Source organism: Caretta caretta, chromosome 17 (genome assembly GCF_965140235.1).
Source record: "Caretta caretta isolate rCarCar2 chromosome 17, rCarCar1.hap1, whole genome shotgun sequence".
NCBI lineage: Eukaryota > Metazoa > Chordata > Testudines > Cheloniidae > Caretta > Caretta caretta.
Genome location: NC_134222.1, coordinates 13,178,445 through 13,199,877, shown reverse-complemented (window position 1 = coordinate 13,199,877; position 21,433 = coordinate 13,178,445). Strand labels below are relative to the sequence as shown.

Below are 21,433 nucleotides of genomic sequence, written 5' to 3'. Positions count from 1 at the left end.
ACTGCGATTAAACCTGGATGATTTTGCTGTAAAATCCTTCTAGAACCTATGGGGACCAAGCCTGCAACTCCCCTACCTAGGGCTCGCTCAGGTCAGGGAGGGCTTTCTGTTCTTTAGAGCTCTTGCCCAGCCAGTCCTCGTGATAGCTGAAAAAGCCCTGCTGGGGTTTTCCTGGGGAAGAAAGACACGGCAGGCATGCAGGGTTTTCAGTGAAAGACAATACACCCAGGTTTATTAACTCGGGAGTCATGTGATAAGCAGAAACTCACACAAATGGGATGGTTTCCCCATGCTCAAAACAGATCTTTCTGTCTCTTCAGAAGCTCCCTCAGCTGCTCGATCTGCACCATCACACTGCTCTTGGACGTGCCCCCTGGCGTGGTGTACTGCTCCACGCTGTTGGCGTAATCCCACACTTGAGACACGTCGGTGCCAAACAGGGGGCTGGGGAGGCAAAATGAGGCCGTGCATCAGTGGAGAGCTCCACCCTGGGGTCTGTCCCACAGGCTGAACGGATTTTGCTTTGCAAGCCGGCTACGCCATGCTTCAATAACTGCCTGGGTTATGGAGCTCACTCCCACTGAAGTGAAGGCCAAAATTCCCAAGGCCTCCTCCTGCCGTGCCTTGCACCTTGTGTTGTCAGTTACGCCTGCGCACAGTGAGTGCTACTCGATCAGAAGGGCAGTGTTATACACCTGCTCTGCAGAGATGCCAGTGACAAGGTAGGGGCAAGATTGGAGAACCAGGCCTTCAGTTTTTAGAGATGGTCACATGAGTTAGCACTGTAGAGTGTCTAAATCTGCAAGACATTTAAGCCCATAGGTACCTAAATATCTTTGAGGCTAACTCCCGTTGAAGGATCTGGAACCTAGGGCCGGCTCCAAATCCTACTCTAGTCAGTGGAGAGACTCAATCCACCCTGCTTCAGGGAATCCACTGCATAGTCACACACCATCAGTTACAGAAGCTGACATTAACATCAACGAAAAGTTTGACAAATAAAATCACTTTCTAGTTACTCCATGGAGAAGTGGATAGTGCTTTGGTGAGAGATGCTGCAGCGTCTGTTCCCCTCCCCAGCTAAGCACAAATCTCCCTGTCCATGCCTGGCTCCAGCTGAAAGGCACCTCCCCATGGGTAAATGGGCACCTCGTCACACAGGCATTGTTTTAGGGCACACTGTCCACATGTAAACCTCAATAGCACATGGTAATTCAGCCCAGAAGGGCTTGAGATTGAGTTGTGCCCAGGTGAGATGTTGTTGTGGGAGTTGTACAACAAGGGGACAAGTTGTGAGGACCCTAGCAAATGGCCTTTGAAAGCTAAGTTAAGGAATACAAACCTAATGCTCTTCATGTCCTCCACACTGAGCTGATTAATGGAGATGCCCTTTGTCTCGGCTAGGTGGACAACCTTCCCGGATACAGCATGGGCTTGTCTGAATGGCATCTGCAGTTAGAAGTACAAACAACAAAAAGTGAGCAAGCGATTATGGTCCAGGACCAAAGAGTGTGTGAACACTTAAGTAACTGTGGCCCTTGTTTTACAAGGTGATGCAACAGTCCCAGTGATGTCAGAGGCTGGGTTTTCTGGGATACAGGGTGTGCATGTTACACAGGGAAACACTATCTGCAAAAATGTCTGCCAGGCCATGATGCAACAGTTACTACTGGGGATACATTCAAAAGGGCTTTCAGTCCTGCTGGCTCAGGGCACAAACTGAGCATCAGCTGGAGATCCAACATGACATAACTAGGTGCCTCACAGGGAAAGGAGAGTGACCCCTTTCTCAGACATATCCAGCTGTTGGCACAAAATGGAATAGCTTAACATTATTCCTACTGTGCATTGATGTCAAGGGATGTTGTCCAGAGGAGAATTGAGCCCAATCATATTTGCACTCTCAAGCTGAGACACACCTGCCATGAGTGTTTGTGGCTTCGAAACCCTCTATCATGCTTTCCATTAGGATTTCCTCAATACTTACTCCTTTACGAACCAAGTAGAGGGCTAAGTCAGTAGCCAGCATGTCAGGGCTCAAAGCTTTCTCCATGTTCTCCTTATGGATCTGCAGAAGGGAGGACCACAAGCAGAAATCAACAGCTACTGACAGGTCACTGACAAGTCCTCACACAAGAGATTAAGATCACAAGGAGAGGCCTGGGTTTTGAAAGGCCTCATTGTAAAATACAACCCACCAGCTGAAAACATTTACTCCCTGCCTTTCGTTTTACTACAGCGGATGATCCAGATCCTGCATTTTAAACTACTGGGAGGGACAAAGGCTTCAGCTGAGACTCTCTCCTCTATACAACCCCCCATTTGAGGGGTCTGCATATGAGAACGTCAGGGAGATAAGTTTCAACTTGTGGGCCCAATTTGGATCACTTTTTACCAGCAAGACTCTTGACTTGGATGGAGTTACTCCTGATTTACACAGCGGTGCGCAAGTGCAGAATCAGACCCAAAACACAGTAGTAAAAAGTTAGTCTTACCTGGAGAGTGGAAATGACTCCAGTTGCCACCTGTAGCACAGAACTCAGAGTATCGATAACATCAAACACTGCTTCCTTGTCTTCCTATTTGTTAGCAAAAATAAAAACCCAGTCAGCCTAGTGCAGTGGACAAAGCAGAAAGCAGCAGCAGCAGCTTGGTGAGTGGATGCAATGTCCGTGTTGACCAAACACATTCGGTCTCCATAAACGAGTGGAAATAACCACACTTGGAGGAACTGCCAGCCCATGGAGCTTTGGGCATGATGACAGCCTTCTTTCCCTGTGCGGTCTCGTGCCCAGCTGAGGAGGACATTCTAACAATAGCAATTCAGCCCAGCCAATGGGAATTCAGCGGGGGGCTGACTACACTGTAAATTGTTCTTAAACGAACCTTTGTGCTAGTGAAAGGTGCCAGACTGCCAGCCCAAGAGAGAGAAGGCCTGTATCAAAACACAGAGCATCAGCGCAAGCTTTCTCCATGCAGCTCTCTGCCACGTGCTCTGGAGTGGTTATTGCTAGGGGCACAGGAGTAGCTCATTCCCCACACCCACTCAGCTTTTGGCTGGAGACACCCACCCTTGGTGCTGTTTGTGATGCAGAAACTTTCCAGGTAGCAACTGGACGGCAACCTCACCAACTCCCTTAATGTAGCTCAGCTAACAGTTATCAGAGGACAGAGACCCTTGATCACAGTCACTCTGGGCCAGATTTGAACCAGAAAATCTGGCAATAAAGCTATGTCCTATTATCAGCCCTCCAAGCCATCCAGAACCTGAGCCAGATCCGCAGCTGGTGTAAATGGGCATAGCTGCATTGAAATCAATATACTGGATTGACACTAGCTGAGCATCTAGCTCTGTAGCCTTAATTCTCAATTGTCTCTTGTTCCATATCCAATCATTAGGATTGGAGCGACTCAAATACAAACTGCAGTCTTTAAACCCTCCCATCTCTGAATACGCAACAGCCATGTACCAAGCAGGTCATGTGCAATGTGTAGGTATTAATGGATTTTGGAGGGAGTGTGTTTGTTGTGTCTATGCAGAGAAATGGAATGAGAATGAGGGTTTACCTGCAAGTCCTTGTTGTAGGTGCTTGGGAGTCCTTTGAGAATCATCATCATTCCAGAACACTGCAGAGAAGGGGAAGTTTATGGTACTTGGATTAAAACAAGAATAGCAAGGAATTTTAAACCCTTTCACTCAGCAGAGCTACAAAACCAAGGCTGCATCCTCTGGCCAGAGTTTGGTACACCAGACATTGCTCATTTAAAGCCTGATCCAGGGCCCACTGAAGTCAGTGGGAAGACTCTATGGACTTCACTGGGAATAGGATCAGCCCTTTATTTGCCAGATTTTTTTTTTAAACCTTAACCAAAGCAAACACCTACTGGCAGACCAGCCCCCCCACCCCAAATGGACCATTCTCAGAGTTCCACTGCAGTTAGAGGATTCTGTAGATGGTTATCAAATGTATAGCAGACATGCACCTTCTTATGCCTGTTGTACACAGTTGATGGACCTTCCTCCACTGGCAAGACTTGGCCTCTTGGTGGTGTTACTTGTAATACTTGGTGGCCACCTTGTGCCATTGCTTCAAGTAGTGCTGTGTGTTTTGTAAGGGTTTTGCTGCTGGTCATCCATGTTGTCCTGTTTGACCGATTTAACTCCCATCGGTGCCAAGTTGTGGTATGTAGCTGGGATACAGCCCGGCAGGTGTGCTTTGCCTGCTGTCTGTAGCCTTGTGGTACAATCTTTCCTAGGGATTATATTCTACTTTGTCTAGTAGCATGCTCGGAGGGTTGGCAGGTGTAATGACTAACAACACTGTGTACGTACACAGCATCTTCCAACAGAGAAGATCAAAATACAGTGCAACAGTGGGGACACCCTATTATCTCCCAGTGACAGTTGAGGAAACAGATATATAGGGGAAGTTAGGGCCTAATTGTTAATGTGGCCTCTGACTTTGGGTGCCCCAAACTGGCACACCTTTGATCTTAGTTTTCACCCTCTGTTCCTACTGACGTGAGCTGGAATTGTGGGGGGGGTCAGCACCTCTGAGCCATCAGGCCCGAGGCGTCTCATGCTACAAACGAAAGCCAAGCCAATCTTTTCAGGTCTAGCCTCTGACTTGCCCAGTGGCTCCCCCAGATTCAGGAAGAGAACCAGAGTATGACAGGTGGGATTTAAGTTTCTCTCCCAGCTACACTAACTGGGGATAAACCCTAGTGCTCCGACATCTCCTCCCCTTGCAGACTCACCCTTCCAAATACACGTCCAGCCTTGCTGCGGATCAGCTCCAGACTGTCTGGATTCTTCTTCTGAGGCATCAAGCTACTCCCTGTGCTGAAAACAAAACACTGAGCACATTAGACTGGTGCGGTCCCTTTCTGTAGGGAGAGCAAGACGGGAAAGTTCACGGGGACTCTTAAACGCTGCACTACAGCAGACCCCTGGGGGCGCAGGAAAGCTACACCTGCCACCACCATGTACAGTCTAACTGCATGTGGCAGGAAATACCTGGTGCTCTCCAGCCTTCATGATGAACAGTGGGGCTAATTTCCTCTTGACACACCCAGTACAGGCAGGGGTTCCCAAACTGTGGAAAGTGGATTTCAGGAATTTTCCAGAAAACGTCAGGACTACTAAACCCATTGCACCACCCCATGTGAACTCTGGCATGTTAGCAGGGGGTCGGAGAACGGCTCCTTGTCCCGCTCGCTAGTCCTTTGCAGCCCCCAATCCCACACATTGGGAAATGCTGCATTGGGATGTTAAAGGAGACTAGGGCAACTCATAGTAAGATACCACGCTGGGGTCACTGGGTGGAATTCAGCACACAGAGAGCCACAGTTGAAGGAAATGCCAGTTCCTTTACATGGCCTTAGACACATGGGGCCACATGAATCCCTGCAAACTCCATTGACTTCAGTGGGGTTACACCAAGGCGGAATTTGATCCTTTGTGGACTGGAGCCGCGTGCTATTGCTCTGCAGCCTCCTCGGCTTAGTTCGCTTAAAACAAGCCAGGAGTGGAGTCTGCCACTTTGACACTGTGGTAGCTGCACTTTAATGGAATGAGGCTGGATTTAAGCCAGCACAGCTGAGAGCAGAATCAGAGCCCCTGCACGTTAAAGTGCTGCTGGGGTAGTGTGATGCTGTGTCTGTCTAATGAAGGCTTTAAATAAGATGCAAAATATCACATTTCTCTGGGTCACTCAGATCCCTGAGATGTGCTGTTTCTCCCCTAACGCAGCCTACATGTGCCAGATTGTTTCATGGGAAGAGGGCAGGGATGCCTGCAGGTATATTTGACGTGCATCTTATCTACAGCTACCATGCATCCCTGCTCCTGAGCCAGTATCAAAGCTCCTCTGGGTTTAGCTCCGTCTAGATGGAAAGATCTTAGCTGTCTTATTCAACAGCTATGTACATATATTGAAGGGAGCCCAGTCCCCTAAGGGTGTGGTCTTTCTTGTACCAGGATATACTAACAAATTGTGGCTTGGTAACTCTGTCAGAGTGAGACATGAGACTAGTAACAGGAAATCTGGAAGGATTGCAAAACAAGTCTGTTTTAAGGAAAGGCCCTTTTTACAGGAACTCCTAGCCTAGGAGGTTTTTTATTCCTGGCTTCTCATTTACAGCCTGATTCCACAAGTGTTTACTCAGGCAAAATGCCCAGTGAGTATGACAGAAGATTCATCAGAGTAGGGCTACAGGATCTGGCCTTTACAGGGATCAGAGTCAAAATATTTTTTAGTAATATGTACGCTTATAAAGCTCCTACTGTCTGACACTCTAGTCTTCATTTTCATTATATTTCTGTGAAGCAGGGAAGTCCCCCTTTACCATACCCATCTTACAGGCAGGCAAACTGAAGTAAAGAGGCTGAGTGATTTTTCCTAGTGGCAAGGGCAAGGAGGGAGTAGAATCCACAGCCCCTCTCCCAGCAACAATTTGTTCCAAAATGGAACTAGTCACACAAGTAACCAGGTCTCCCTGCACCCGAAGGAAAAATCCGGTTAACAGGGAATATTTGTCTGGGTGCAGAAGTGAATGATAAGAGACTGCTCAAACACATGCTGTTACTGGGCATCTGACAGGACTTTGCAAGCAGGAAGCTCCACATTGGAGTACATTTTAATTTTCTCTCTTCACACCTGATCGAGAAGAGTCCCAGCTCAGTGCCAAGCCTGTCATTAGGATATGGCAAATATATCTATAGTGCCCATCCCTGCCTCCCCAAACCACCCAACCCTATGCTGTGGTGACAGGGGCAGGACACATGCAGCTCTGCAGTGCTACCGATACTAGTGGGTTGAAAAGAGGGTGCAGAAAAACAGGTGCTGGAAGCATGCTCCGTTGGGTCGGGGAGATGACCTCTGAAGTCCAAGTATGTGACTGCCAGCCCACCAAGACCCCCCTCTGTCCTAGCAGCCCACTCTGAGGGGAGCTAGACTCCTCTCCCTCCTGATCCCAGTGCAGGGTGCGAGCAATGCAGATTTATATCAACTGGCTTGATTGAGGTTTTGGGGTCTTTTCCCTCCACGATCCCCTGTTGTATTCAAGCCTTTAATACAATTCAATTCATATTCATTCACAATTCCTTTTATTTTGAATGTGGGAAATAGTCCCGTCCCCCCACAACCTGCAATAAGCCCTAGAGAGTTACCTGTAGGCATCAGACAGGGTCACAAAGCCAAATTCCTTTGTACTATAGATGATGAGATCTTCAGCCATCTTACTTAGGTGAATCATTAACAAGGAGGCGAAGAAGAGAAACTCCACTGTAGAGAAGGATGACAGTAAAGAGCATATGAAGGTCTTGTTTTGGCTGCCATTTTGCTAGTCAAAGTTGTAATTTAGCTGCAGGAAAATTCAGGCCGTGAACATTTGAGGTAAAATTCAAGTGTGACATAGAAGCCAGAGACTCATGGATGTCAATGGGACTAAGGCTCTTAAGTCACCTTCGAAGCTTTTGCCTGAGATCTATTAGATTTGTGGAAGGTCCATCACTTGGGTTGTTGCACAAAGCCCTGATAGTTTCAAATTAATGGTGACTCCACCTCCTTAGCACATGGCATTGGGAGTTTCTTGACCATGAGGGACTGAACTCCTCGAGGGGCAATATCCTCAGCATAGCTAAATCAGCAAAGGAGCTCTGCAGATTTATGCTAGCTGAGGATCAGGACCCTGGGGTCCCAACTTCTGGTCACAAATATAACAGCAGCTATTCATATGTAGTATTTATTGCCAGGTTAAGAGCTCAAATCTTCCCCACCAGGAAGTGTGGGTGTGCGGGGGTGGGAAATACCACATCTGAGATTTTCTCCCTCTTGATAAATTTACTGGGAAGAATCTCAGAGAAGCAGGTTACTGGTAAGCATTCAGGGAGAGGGAAAAAAAAAAGTAGTGATAAAGTTGCACCTACCCACGAAGTCTCGCTCACTAGTTGCATCCATGCTGTTCAGGCTGATGGAAGCAAAGTCAAGTTCTGCAATTTAAAAACAAACACACGGACACAGGGTCATACCGCTAACTATTATTTGAGCTCTGAAGCCCGGCTTCACCAGGCTACCCAAGCATGTACTTCAAGTCTAAGCAGGAATAGTGCCATTGCTACACACGCTTGAGTGGTGATGAATCAGGGCCTGAATTATTAGCCATAGACTTTCAAGGCAACGGTAGCTGATCAGCTCCGCTACTGTGTTCCTCTTACGGGCACCGGAGCACCAAATATTTGTAATCTCATCTCACTTCAGAGCACGTTTATCACAAGAGAAGGACTATGACCCCTAAGCAAAGCACATTGCAGTTGATGGGAGTCTTCCCATTGATTTCAGTGGGCTTTGGACCAAGCCTTCTAGTGCCAGTTATTTTCCAAGCAGCATGGCAAGATATTGCAACATATCTAGACAGTGGAGTTGGAATACCTGGTTTAATGGCTATCACAGATGGCTCCAGAGTACTCCATTTCCAACCAGAGTCCGCTCCAGGGACCCACAAAACTCAGGGATGTACTGCCTCGTCTTTGATGGATGGTTTTGAATTTAACAAGGCCTCTGGGGTCTACTGCTGTCACAGTGCATGGATCAGCATCTTAGGCAGACGCAAAGAGGAGTATTCCCTGCCAGTGGCTGCTGTAGCAAAATGCCCCACTACTAGGGCTTCTCTTAAGCATGCTAGAGAAAGTGTTGGGGGCAGGGAACTAGCTATCTTTCCTCTTCTACTGTGGGGGAGAAGGAGAAAGCATAGCAAGAGGAAGTTGGGTGAAGACCCTCTATAGCGGGGGTGGGCAAACTATGGCCTGCAGGCCAGATCCAGCCTGCCAGCCGTTTTAATCTGGCCCTCGAGCTCCTGCTGGGGAGTGGGGTCTGGGGCTTGCCCTGCTTCAGCGTGCCAGCTGGGGAGCAGAGTTGGGGGCCACTCTGTGCGGCTCCTGGAAGCAGCAGCACGTCCCCGCTCTGGCTCCTATGTGTAGGGGCAGCCAGGGAGCTCCACACGCTGCCCCCGCCCCCACCCCAAACGAGGTCCCACAGCTCCCATTGGCTGGGAACTGCCTGGCCATGCCTCGGCATAGGAGCCAGAGAGGGGACATGCTGCTACTTCTGGGAGCTGCTTGGAGGTAAGCACCGTCTGCAGCCTGCACCCCAAGCCATCCTGCCCCCCACCCAACCCCTCGGTCCCAGCTTAGAACACCCTCCTGCACCCCAAACCCCTCATCCCCAACCCCTGTCCTGTTTCCTCAATGTACATTAAATTCATTTGGCTGATGAGAGCTTTATTCCCCTACCAGCCTCATGAAAAGGGTGTAATACCTATAAAAGTCAGCGTTTTGCTTAACTGATCTAGTCTATGATACAGCAGTCAATCTGTTACCATCCCCAGACTTGTCATTCACTCAGTTCTGTGAATGGAAAGACAATTTACCTTTACGCAGAAACTCTCGATCGATACCCAGTGGGTTGCCAGCTACAGCACCGCTGCAAGGTAGAAAGAAACCTCATGCATGACGCACTGCACTTCTTACACTCACAAACCTGCAGCAGCATCCACAACATAAATCCAGTTACAGAAAGCGGCGAGGGAAGCCAGTCTTAAGACTGGTGATACCTGGGCAGCGCAGTAGAAAAAGCAGCCATCATGCACCGTATGTGGGCAGCTGTAGTATGTTTTGTTAGCTCCTGGCCAAAGTCAACCCCTGTGACTAAGGCATGGTTTCTATTTTGAAGTGTTTAGGGCAGGATCCTGTACCCAAGAGAAGAGCCTATAGATACTGGAGATCTCTTCTACAAATCCAGACAACCATGTCTCAGATATCTGCCACCCAGGGGACCTTGGGCTGAAGGTACAACATTACACTGAGAAGCACTAGCAGTCCGAGTGCTCTCAGTCCATGTTCGCTCAGGTAGGCTAACAGTAGATCCCTCCAAAGTTGACAGAGCCTTAGATGATGCATACCAATGATTAGGGTAGTCAGAAGGAATGTATCAAAAGTGGGTGGGTGGGTGGGTGGGTGGGGGGGAGCACAAGAAGGTTATAAGCTTTGCCATCTGTGCGATTTACAGCAGAGCTCAACAACCTCCTCCATCAGCACATACAGCTCACACTGGGCTCACTAAGTGGAAGGACCCCAACCCTCACATCTGTGTTTTCTCTGTAAGATATAGAAGTGTTACCCCACCACAACAAACAAGCAGACTGAATGCTTTACCTTCCCAACGGCAAAACATTGATCCTTCTCTTCACTTCTCCCAGACGCTCAGAATCGCGGGTGAATGCAACTGCATGACTGGGGGGGAGGGGGAACAAAAGGGAAAAAGATGATGGGTAGGAAAGAAGCTGGTTTCACATTTTCCTCTCTAAAGTGGAATGTAGCTGTTGTAAAGAGTGCCAGGTTGTCAACCCTGGAGACCAGAATCCTGTTCATCAGTGGATCACAGAGCCTGTGATACCATGGGCATGGAGAGCATGGCACCCAGCTACCATGGTGAGGGATGCTTTGTCAGTGAAGCGATGGAAAGGCTAGCAGCTGTGCAAGCTTCCCCATGCTACCCTCTCCAGTGAGCCATAACTCTGGCCTACAGGGATCACCTCTAAGTGTGAAAAGGGGGCACCTGTCTCCATGCCCCCCCCCCCAATGATTTTGCAGAAAGCAGATTTACTTAAAGTAGACTGTGGGCTCAGAACCCTGGTAAACTAAGTGCAGATTAAAATGGGGTGGTTAGGTTGGTCCTACGGTCTTTTGTGGTAGAGCCTATGAGCTACTTTAAGTTTAGTTCCTGAGCTTGGCGGTCTGGTGTTTGTGCAGGGAAAGCTTTGGATTTTATGCACTTAGCCCCTGTGGTTGTTCTCTGAAGCCACCCACAACCCAGGAAGAGCATTAAGGAAGGTTAACTCAGCACAGGGCTCCTAGTAGTGTGAAGTTTGGTGTGCTACCCATCCCAAGTCAGACATCTGGAAAAACAGCAGCTTCTTAGGTTAGCTTTGGGGGTCACTGCAGCATCACCATGTGCTGATGTTACAGTGTGACATGGCTGCACACATAGGTGTCAATAAGCTGGTCCCCAAGGACAAACTGTCACAGCAGATCCTATGGAGGATAGTTACCTGAGTAAAAAGTGGCTCCACCTGATTGGCTGAGCTCTTTGCAGATGAGTATAGCCAGGAAAGATCACATCAGTTTCTCTGCAATAAGAAGAAAGGAGGGAGAAAAGGGAGACAGCTGATCTACAGTTCAAAGGAGTCCAGCAAATCAAATCCAACAACCTGCAGATTATGTGCTGGAGGCTCACAATAAGCCAGGAAGCACTGAACACAATAATAATTTAATTAAAGATGCAGTAGCTCAAACAGAAGCTATGGGCTTGATGCAGAAATATCTGGGTGAGGTTCTTTGACCTGTGTTACATAGACGGTCAGACTGGATAATCACTATGGTCCCTTCTGGCTTAAATCCATGAACCACATGTCAGAGCCAGGATTAGACCTCAGGAATTCCCAGTCCAGTGCATAGTCCACTAGGCTTTCAAGATGTTTTTGTAACATTATTGGTTTAGAGTAGTGCCAACCCTTTGTTGTACAGTAGTTATTTATCCTCATATTTGTTAGCTATGAAGAGATCTGTGACATTAAAATATCCTGTAATGAAGGCTCAGTCTATGAGAAATTGTTTGGATCACTGTAGTTTAGTCAGCAGCTAAATTCATTACAGTTTTTAATAGTTACAATCTGGAAAGGGGGAGCAGTCCCAGCTGCCTCTGTGTGATTTTGCTTTATTAAAATTAAATTTTAGCCTCTTCAACATGATTTGTTGCCAGGATACATCTGGGATAAGAGGAAGTCTCCATGCAGCAGGCCAGCCATTCCCCAAGAGAAAAGAAGGGGCCAACCATATTACCCGGACAATCAGCTGCACGCACTTTGCCTGACTGCACATGGACACTGTACGAGTTGAATGGAAAGAACATCGGTGACTTCAACGGAGTGTTGCTGATTTACGCTAGCTAAGGATCTGGCCCAGAATTTTTAACATCACAGCACACAAGCAGCTTCCCCAAGAGAGGCCACAGCATTTTGTTTCCTAGTGTGGGCTTGGAAAAATAAGGACTTACGCGGCAGCCCGTTCCACCAGAGTCTTGATAAACTGCAACAGGTGAGCAGACAGGACAGAGCAGGAATTTCGCATATAGAGTCTCAAGTCAGTCACAACCTGCAAGAGATCCCCAGTCAGTCAAGATGGAGCATGATGTACATTGTGACCAAACAATACTCACCAGATCATTTGACTTTTGCCAGCTTGGAGAACCAGATAACAAAGTCAATTCCTCCCCCCAACACACACATTTTCAATAGGAAAAACAACTTCACAGTGTCTTACGGATGCCATTCAAACAGTTCAGGGCTTTCAATCTAATTTATTATTAAATGGGAGTTTCACTATATTTGAATTTGCTCTCCAGGGGCCTGATCCAAAGCCAATGGGAGTTTTTCCATTGACCTCAATGGTCTTTGGCTCAGGCCCCATCAGTGGTTCCCTTAATAGAGGGTCTGCTCCCTAAAGGGGCTGTAACTCCCACTGATGTTAGGATCAGGTCCCAGTCACTGCAGAAGACAAACAGAGGGGGGAAAATAATCACATCAGCTAATACAAGCATGAAGGGACTCAAAAATAGAACATCAAGCGGCCCAAAGCTTAGAGGTTTGGTCCATCTACCTGTCAGAGGCCAAAAGCTCACAGATAAACCCAAGCTTTTTCTAGGAAACCTGTACTCCATGCTCAAACACACAGGACCAGATCCACTGAAGTGAAGCCATTGGAAAGACCACATTAATTTCAATGGGTGCTGGATCAGACCCAGAGAGAGAAGTAAAAAACAAAATTATCTAGGGAAACAAACTAGAAGGTGGGGGATGGAGAAAAAAGTCTGGGAAAAGTTATGGACTGCACATTTTAGTAAATCAGATCTCAATGTCCCTAAGGTCAAGAATATTGCTTGCCAAATGAAATTACTGCAACAGTCAGCAGCCTGGACTAACCTCTGAAGCTCTGAATTGAAAAGGACAAGGAGTCAGTATTGCTGAGTAATGGTGATAAAATGGAATATACCGGGACTATAAAATTAATAAGGACAAAAAAGGTTGCTAGTGGTCAAAGCAGAAGAAGTGTAAAAAACTAACTGCAGGTGTTCGCCTAACCATAGCGACAGCTTCAGTAACTCCCATTTAATTGCCGGAGTATATGTGTGTGAGCTATAGAGGAGGATCCCCATGACTATGGGCTAGACTAGGGATTCTAAAGTCCCTCAGAAATGGAAACAGAACATACAGTGTGGTTACACAAGGGGGGGGGCATTTTTGCCCCTCTCTGCACAAACACAACCCCCTGGCTGGGAAAATGCAAGTTTCTCTAAGAGCTATTAGATCCCAGAATCTTCAACAGAGAGCTAGATGCCTTCCAAAGCAGTGCATATGTACGCCATTCCTTCAGTTTAGTAGCACCTCTAACCTGCTCCAGTGTGCATGAACTGATCACCCTTTAGTGGATGCAGAAGATAGCTGCAGTACTAGTCATAGTCTGGTCTATCTCAGGTTCACCTTCAGCTCAAGTGGTCAGGACTAAGTCCCGAGTTCTGTCCTTGCTTTGGACCACTAAGTTCACGTAGGAATGATGTTCAGTCCAGGTGGAAACCACAACCTGGCATGGAACTGCTGCAACTTGTTTGAAAGAGTCTTGAAGTGCCTCGGGTTCTTGTTTGCACAGAGCTCCTATTGAGTCCCAAAGGAACGCTGTGCAAGGGTCTGGCTTCAGTGTCTTTGCCAAAAGAAATGGAGTTCAATTTGTGTTCATACCCAATACTATTGCTCAGCAATTGTGCTCATTCTGTCCATCCAGCGCTCATGGGTCACTAGATGAGCTGTGCACCTGCAGTGACTAAGTCCCAAGGGATTGTGTTGTGGATGGCAATTAAGAAAAGGGAAAGGGGGTAAAAGGAAATCTGATAGAGGAGGAAAAAAAGCAAGTACTGAATGATAAAAGGCAATTCTTGCCATACTTGATCATTCCGGCTTCGTCCGGTGTGCAACTTCCCAGCTACGTCCCCAATCAGCTCCTGAGGGCGACAGAAGAATTTCCATCAGTGTTAGTGGTATTGGAACTATAAGGACTGCAGAGAAAGCAGACCCCACCTCCGCTTAAAAGACAAGGGCTGGATTCACAAACTCTGACGCAAACGCTTAACTTTATGCAAGCAAATAATACACCGAAGCCATACAATTCAGAGCAGTTATTTTGTGTTGTGCTTGGTCCACAATGGGGCCCTGATCAGAGGCCCTACATGCTACTGCAATACAAATAATCCCCACTGGGGCCTTTAGGTGCCACCAGACTATACATATTCAGTAGTAACTAATAACCGCATGCTTAACATACTAACATTCATAAGTGTCGGTAGGATCAGGGCCCAAGGCTGCTTTGGGCCAGGTCTGGCCAAGTCTCCTCCTAGTAATATTTTGGGACAGCCTCCTCTCACTTGGAATACAAAATAAGATGGAAAAAAAAATATACGCCACCAAATGTATAAATAAGTTTTGTCATTGCAACATATTTTTAATTCTCTCAACAGGGCTGTAGCCTAAAAAAGGAAACACTTAGATCAAAGTATTTAAGGGGAGAAGACTTATTTTACTACTGCTGGACTGATCAGAGGCATGACCTGGAAGTTATGAGAAAATTAGAGGAACTGCACCTTTAGTCTGCGTTCGTTGGCAGTGTGGATATCCTCGTCACTTTTGTTCACCACAAAGGCTCCCCTGGACCATTCTTCAGAAATCTACATCAGCAAGAGACACCAGGCAGTGGTTAATGACGCTTCTTTACTGCACAAGGGTGTTGGAGGCTTGATTCAGTCAGGTTTGTAAAATGTTTTGCGATCCTGAGATCTAGTAATTGGGGCCTCATCCTGATCTCAAACTGGTGCAATCAAATAACTTGACTGAAATCACTGAATTTACACAATGGTACACAAGAGATCAAAATGAGGAACTAAAAAGTGCAAAGCATTATTAAGAGACTCTTCCTATCGGATTAGAAATACATTTTAAGTCTCATTAAAATTGCATCAGATCAGTGCCACACCCTCCTTCAGTGTGCAGGAATAGGTGTTGTTGCACTGTTTTTCCACCTCTAGCTACTAACCTTTATGACACAGGAGGTTAAAAATGTACTTGACAAAGTGAGTTGAAAAGTCAACCAGTAATACAAACCACCACCATTTTCATCCATAAACACTGTATAGATTCCCCATTATTCACTGTGTGTAAGCAGCAACAATGGCTTAACAGAGATGCATTCCCCTGGCTTATCGGCTGACTTTTCTCTTCACCCCTATACAATATGGTGAATTCATTCAGAGAGCCAGACACATGAGCATCCTGTGCGTCAGCTCAAAGAGAACATTCCCAATTTCTATTGGGACAATTCCTGAGTACTGCTTGCTCTAGGAAGGGGGTTTGCACTGAATGCACCTCAGCAGGGTGTCCCAGCTTCTATAATGGCCATTAATAACATTTGTAGAAGACTTTCAGAACCCACATTCCTGCCACATTACCTGGGGTCACGGGCTACCAGACAACATTATATTAAGCACAGGGTTCTGTTTCTTCTAGGTCTAAATAAATCTTAAACAGATGCTACTGAGGCTGTTGATCTTAAATATGGGACTGTCTCTACACATAGGCTCTTATCTTTCCACACACAATGCTAGTCATTCACAGATGGGGAGGAAATCAAGGTTGAGAGATTAAGTGAGTTTTCCGAAGGCCACAAGAGCAAGCCAATGTCAGACAACATTAGAACTAGAGTTCCTGGGTCCCTGCCATTAGACTGTGTTACTCTTCAGGATTTCAGGGATCAATAGTTCTAAATATATCCAAGTAGTCCCAAGACCTACACTGCCATTTCCCCAAAAACAAAAGTCAGTAAAACAAAAACCCCTCCTCTTTTTGAGGTGAAGAGCAAATAAAGGATAGAGTCATGACCAAGAGTTGCCTCTTTGGGAAATCATTCCCCTTTGTAATACCTTCAGATATTGTGATGCTATGCTATAGACAGAAACGACAAATCTTTCAGAGTCAGAAATGGCAGAGGCATGGAGTGGGATTACAGATTTGTTGTGCTTGATTAAGCGCTTCTGCTTGCAGGAACAGAGACACTAAAATGGGAAATCTCCACCAGGCAACCGTTTGGTGGCATGGAGCAGCCTAAGCACAACGTGGGCTAGAGTGCGTACAACTGAATGGGAAGCAAAGATAAGCCAAGGGTCAGGACAGATGCTGGATCCCCAACTTCATAATCAAAGACACCATCCCTCTTCAGGGAAGCATGTAATGTACCCACTTTTAAATATGGGACTTAAACATGGGCTTAAATGTTTTCTTGAATGAGGACTAAGAAAGATTACAATGCAGACTACCTGAAAAGAGGAAGATCAACAGCCAAGTAGCAGTGGTTAAAGCTTCAAGTCAGGCTGGGTACCTGTGGCAATGACTGACAACCTTTTACCACAGTCTGTGCTCAAGCAAATACATACCTTTTCTAATCCACTCAGCATCTTCTCCAAATCACCCTTGGTTAGAATCCCAGACTTCTCCAAAGCCTTGGCATAAGCCATGCTTCCTCGAATGTCAACTTCCGACAACCGCTGGTCGGAAGCCATGGAAGAGTTGAGAATCTCCATGATGGGATCAGTGCCTCCTACGAATCTTCCTCCCCAAAGTTTATCCCCCTGTGGAAAAGGAAGTTTAAAAAAAAATGCAGCTTAAAAGGACATACTGATAAATCTGAAAGAACCTTCAAAGAAACACTCTTTGGGATGAGTATTAATTCTGTGGGACAGCATCCCTGAATCTACCAGAATAGAAGGAACAAATTGAGACCTGGTGTAGGCGAGTACAACTCTGTCAATTAATTTGGCCAGTTACACTAACTTCCATTGAAGTCAACAGGCCAACTTTGGCGGTAATGTCAAAGGTGCTGTAAGCTAGTTTATGCTGCTGTAACCTGTGCAGAGAGAGGCTAGGACAAAAAGGGAGCAAGGAGGCCCTGCTTTAAACTTGTACATTGAAACCCTCCTGTCCACAGCTTCTCCCGTTACATCTCTCTCTCCCAGACCCTTATCATGAGTCAGTCTCCCTTAGGCATGCTTATCAGTTTGTAATCACCTACAAAAAAAACTTGACTACAGTTCGGTGGCTGGTGTCCTAAGGTCACGGCCTACCATGCTGCCCATTGTTTCCCTGTGTTCCCCCCTCCATCTCTCTGTAGCCACCTGTTGTCTCTTGTCTTGTATTTAGATTGTAAACTTCTTGGGAAAGGGGTTATCTTTTTGTTCTGTGTTGACACGTAGCACAGTGGGGTCCTGGGCACTACCATAAGGCAAATAATTATACATCACTTCTGAATCTCAGTGAATGGGAACTGCCAGTATTCATCTAAGAGCAGAATGTGGCCCATGCTCAGATAATAAGCAATCCAGCCTTTGAGTCATCATAAGAGCACAGATTAGAAAAAGGCTGACGTAATATTCAGAATGCCAGGACTCTTGCATGCTGTTCCAGAGATGTGCAGTTTGTCTTTGTCATTAGTGTCTAGCTACTGAGCTGTTACTGCTGGATCATGGGCTAACCAATTGTACTTTGCCCCCAACACAAGTATAGCATTTTTATGGCCTAATTTTTCAAAATAAGTAAAAGGGCATGTGACACACAACCAGCATTGACTCTCTTTTAAAGCAGTTGAAAGCCCCTGACATCCTTTTAGAGCAAAATAATTGGTCAGCAAAGGACATAGCAAAGACTAGCACTTTTCCACTGTTTTGAACAAAGAATAAAAAGCAGGGGAGGGGTTTTAATTGCAAGGGTACTGTGGGCAGATACAAGTTACCTCAATTAAAAGCACTTATGAAATTATGAAGTATTTTAAGTTCAGATTGTGCCGGAGTCTCTCCTCACTTATCCTGGTGTGTATCAGGAATAACTTCATTTACTTCAGTGGAGTTACACCAGGATAAACACAGTGTAAGAGGCATGAGAATCAAGCCTGCTGTGGGTTAAGTTTTAGGGACAGGTTTTGGTCTGTTAAATGCAGTTACTCCGGATTTACAGAGTAACTCAAATGGGTCAATTTACCCTGGTGTAAATCCATTGCATGAATTTGACATTGGAGTGTGGCATTACGATATTCTTTCTGGGCACCTTTCTGAAGTGAACACACTTTAAGCCACTCAGATGCATAAACCTGTGTGTGACCTATTTCACCATGCATTTGTACAACGGCATTGCTTCATTAGCAAACAGAAACATGTCACTTGGTCCCATGTCACTTGTTTACACAGATGGACACATCCCTGAAGTCCTTACACAGGCACAACTCCCACTGACGTCAAATGGGATGTCTGCTTGTGTAAAAACGCCATGGTTTGGCCTAACAGATTCAAAAAGAAAATTTCCAAAGCAGATATTAGCAGATGGAGAGGAGCAATTGGGAAGCATTTACAGGAAGTACCTGTAGCAGGGTTTAAGTTGTTAAATGGATACTTTTGCCCATCTAATGTATTTCCCCTTCTACAGGCCATGAATCACAGTCACCTTCTCTGGCAGAAGACTGGACAGGTTAATCAGTGCCACTATTTCATCAACTGGCGGGGTCATTGTTAAGCAAGTCTTTCCCCGAGGACTGTTTCCACATATCTACCAACCCCAATGAACAAAGATTGTTCATGGAGGCTATCTCACAGTCCCTATGGGGGCAATACACTTAGTGAAATACTGAGGCGTTTTGCCCCCAGGACTGTAGAATTAGGGCCTATAGTTGGAGATTTAAAAAAAAAAAAAAAAGATTTTCAGGGCAGCTTTGTCAATACAGCCCTTTTTAGTTCTAAATTTTGTCAGTCTAATTCTGCACGGCCTCAGCTACACTACCACCTACATGTTGCCATCATATTGATTTCCTCTACTGTTTCAAGTGAATGGCATTTTGCCTGTCAAACCAATAAAGTTACCCAGCCTGATCTCTGCAAAACTTTAGATATGATTTTTCCTCATCAGTTCTGTACTAAGGACAAGTGAAGGGGGCTGAAATCTGGAGATCAACACCAGAACATAGCAGCATTGGGACTGGGGAATGGGCAAAGATATATCTACGTGATTTGTTTCAGGTTCTCCCCATATTAATTCAGGTATAAGCAGAAAATTGAGGTAACTGAACCTTTACTACAAGTGATTAAAAAAAAAGTCTAGCTGTGAACATGCAAACAGTTTCTCTCATCTTTTAGATGTCACAGAATTTCATGATAGATTTCATACAGGCTTCACTCCTAGTCAAAATTTGCTACCTTTGGCCCAACAATGGAAACAGCCAGGCTAGCAAATTTTTGACAGGTGCGGGACGCTTATTAGAATATCAACAGCAACTGTGTGCAATAGCAGATAAGGCCAAGAAGACTGCGAGAGCAATTTCTGAAGCAGGAGCCGCTATGGGAGCGGGTCGGATTTTGCTCACTGGGGCAAGTGCCGACAATGGAGCCTTTGCCTGGAGAAGCGGCTCGGGCCAGCAACTCTACAAGTGGGTGTCCTAAGAGCGACAGCCCCCTACAAAAACTGCCTTTGTCATGGGAAGAAACCCTCCAGCAAATGGAGGGCTGCAACATTTTTTGACGCCAACTCCCTCCAAAAGAATTTACTTGGGGTCTGGAGCAGCTCCCCTGACAGGGACACTGATAATCAGGCGGCAGCTCCCGATGATACATCCAAGCTCACACTCACCTCGGATGCCATGACGGAGGAGTTTTTCCCCTTCTCGCCTCTGGAAACCTCAGCAACTTATGCAACCTGCAAGACAAGAAGACACCGGTTCCTCCCCTCAGCCGGGCAGTGCAGCAGGTCTGCCGCTCCTGCCTGGCAGGTACCCCCGGCTTTGTTGCCCTCCGCTATTTACTCTCAGCCAGGACCGAGAAAAGCAGGCGAGCCACCCTGCCGCGGCGGAAGGCCATTGCTGCCCCAGGGCCAGATCCGCGGGGCCCCGAAACGCCCCTCTGCTGCTCACCTGCTTTGCTGCAAAGCCCCCGCGCCGCTCGCCTCTCTAGCCCCGGCCCGGCTGCTTTTACAGCCCACCCGGGCTCCACGCCCCTCGCGGGGCGGGGCGGAACCGAGCCTGGAAAGGCCCCGGAGGTTCCCTCCTATCCCCGCCCTCCTCCCCTTGCCTGGCTGTTCCCTTCTCCGTCCGCCTCCAAGGCTAGCTCTGCCTCTTGCCTTGCTCACAAGGGACAGAGCTCGGCAGAGGGGGTGAGAGCGGTGCTCGGAGCTGACCCCGAGTCTATGTCGTTTGTAGGGAGACTACTTTTGGGGGGGCAATGGGGTACGGGTAGAGTGACCAGATAGCAAGTGTGAAAAAATCAGAACAGGGGATGGGGGGGGGGGGTCATAGGCACCTATATAAGAAAAAGTCCTGACTATCAAGACTTTATCGGGACATCTGGTCACCCCAGGTACAGGGGAGAGACTTCCCCCCTTATATAAAGAAAAGGAGGACTCGTGGCACCTTAGAGACTAACCAATTTATTTGAGCATAAGCTTTCGTATGCTCAAATAAATTGGTTAGTCTCTAAGGTGCCACGAGTCCTCCTTTTCTTTTTGCGAATACAGACTAACACGGCTGCTACTCTGAAACCTGTCAGTCCCCCATTATGTATGTTGGGGGAAACACCCTCCCAGGGCGCTAATTGTAAGGCATATGATTCCTTATGGAGAGCAACACAAGGGTTTCCTAACCGAGGGTGTCAGTGACAAGGTGGGTGAGGTATCTTTCATTGGAACAGCTTCTGTGAGAGAGACAAGCTTTTGAGCTTCCCCAGAAGCAGAGCTCCGGGTGGCTGGGAAGCTCGCCTCTCTGATAAACAGAAGTTGGTCTGATGAGTGATACCTACCTCGCCCACCTTGTCTCTTTACTGTGCTGGAACCACCAGGGCTGCAATACCACTGCTCATTTCAATGCCAGACATTTGACATCTCCGCTCGTTATTTAGTAGTCGATTAAAATCTTCTGCATTTAAAAAAAAATTGCACAAGCTGGAGACATACTCCTGCAAACTGCATTCAATTCTATACCTGTTACGGGTAGGGATCAATCCGGAACTGTCTGGTCTGTCTATTGGTCTAACAAGGATGGTGGGATTGATATGGGATTTAATAGGTCTTTTCCATCTCTGTGTTTGCAATTCCATTAATCCCATTTCCTGCGCATACTGCAGGAATAGTTACAAGGTTCCAAGTCTTGCTGATTACCTGGAATTATTCTTGATGAGTGGCTCTTTTTAGCTTTTTGACTTTTTTAGGAGAGCTGAGGCGCAACTGAATGGTCCTTGGATGCTAAACTGTG

The 21,433-nt window shown here is 46.7% G+C and overlaps 1 protein-coding gene across 1 annotated transcript; it reads right to left on the bottom strand.

The window, feature by feature from the left end:
• Nucleotides 1–203: 203 nt before the first annotated feature.
• Nucleotides 204–20,216, bottom strand: ASL (argininosuccinate lyase). Its single transcript, XM_048824073.2, has 17 exons — nt 20,102–20,216; nt 19,822–19,887; nt 16,590–16,784; nt 14,748–14,831; nt 14,055–14,111; nt 12,114–12,211; nt 11,110–11,187; nt 10,214–10,291; nt 9,430–9,482; nt 7,931–7,993; nt 7,172–7,286; nt 4,759–4,843; nt 3,568–3,627; nt 2,496–2,579; nt 1,988–2,068; nt 1,343–1,449; nt 204–444 (listed from the first exon to the last, which is right to left on the bottom strand). The coding sequence occupies exons 2-17, from the start codon at nt 19,831–19,833 to the stop codon at nt 294–296; spliced, it is 1,401 nt and encodes a 466-aa protein (XP_048680030.1). The 5' UTR covers nt 19,834–19,887; nt 20,102–20,216; the 3' UTR covers nt 204–293.
• Between the last annotated feature and the right edge of the window lie 1,217 nt (nt 20,217–21,433).

Excerpts from the sequence above, each read along its gene's own strand:
- ASL (XM_048824073.2), bottom strand. Across the intron at positions 4,844-7,171 it reads ACCCTGTCTGATGCCTACAG|CACAGGGAGTAGCTTGATGC; the intron begins GTAACTCTCTAG and ends TTTTGTTTTCAG. Across the intron at positions 2,069-2,495 it reads GAGTCATTTCCACTCTCCAG|ATCCATAAGGAGAACATGGA; the intron begins GTAAGACTAACT and ends TCCCTTCTGCAG.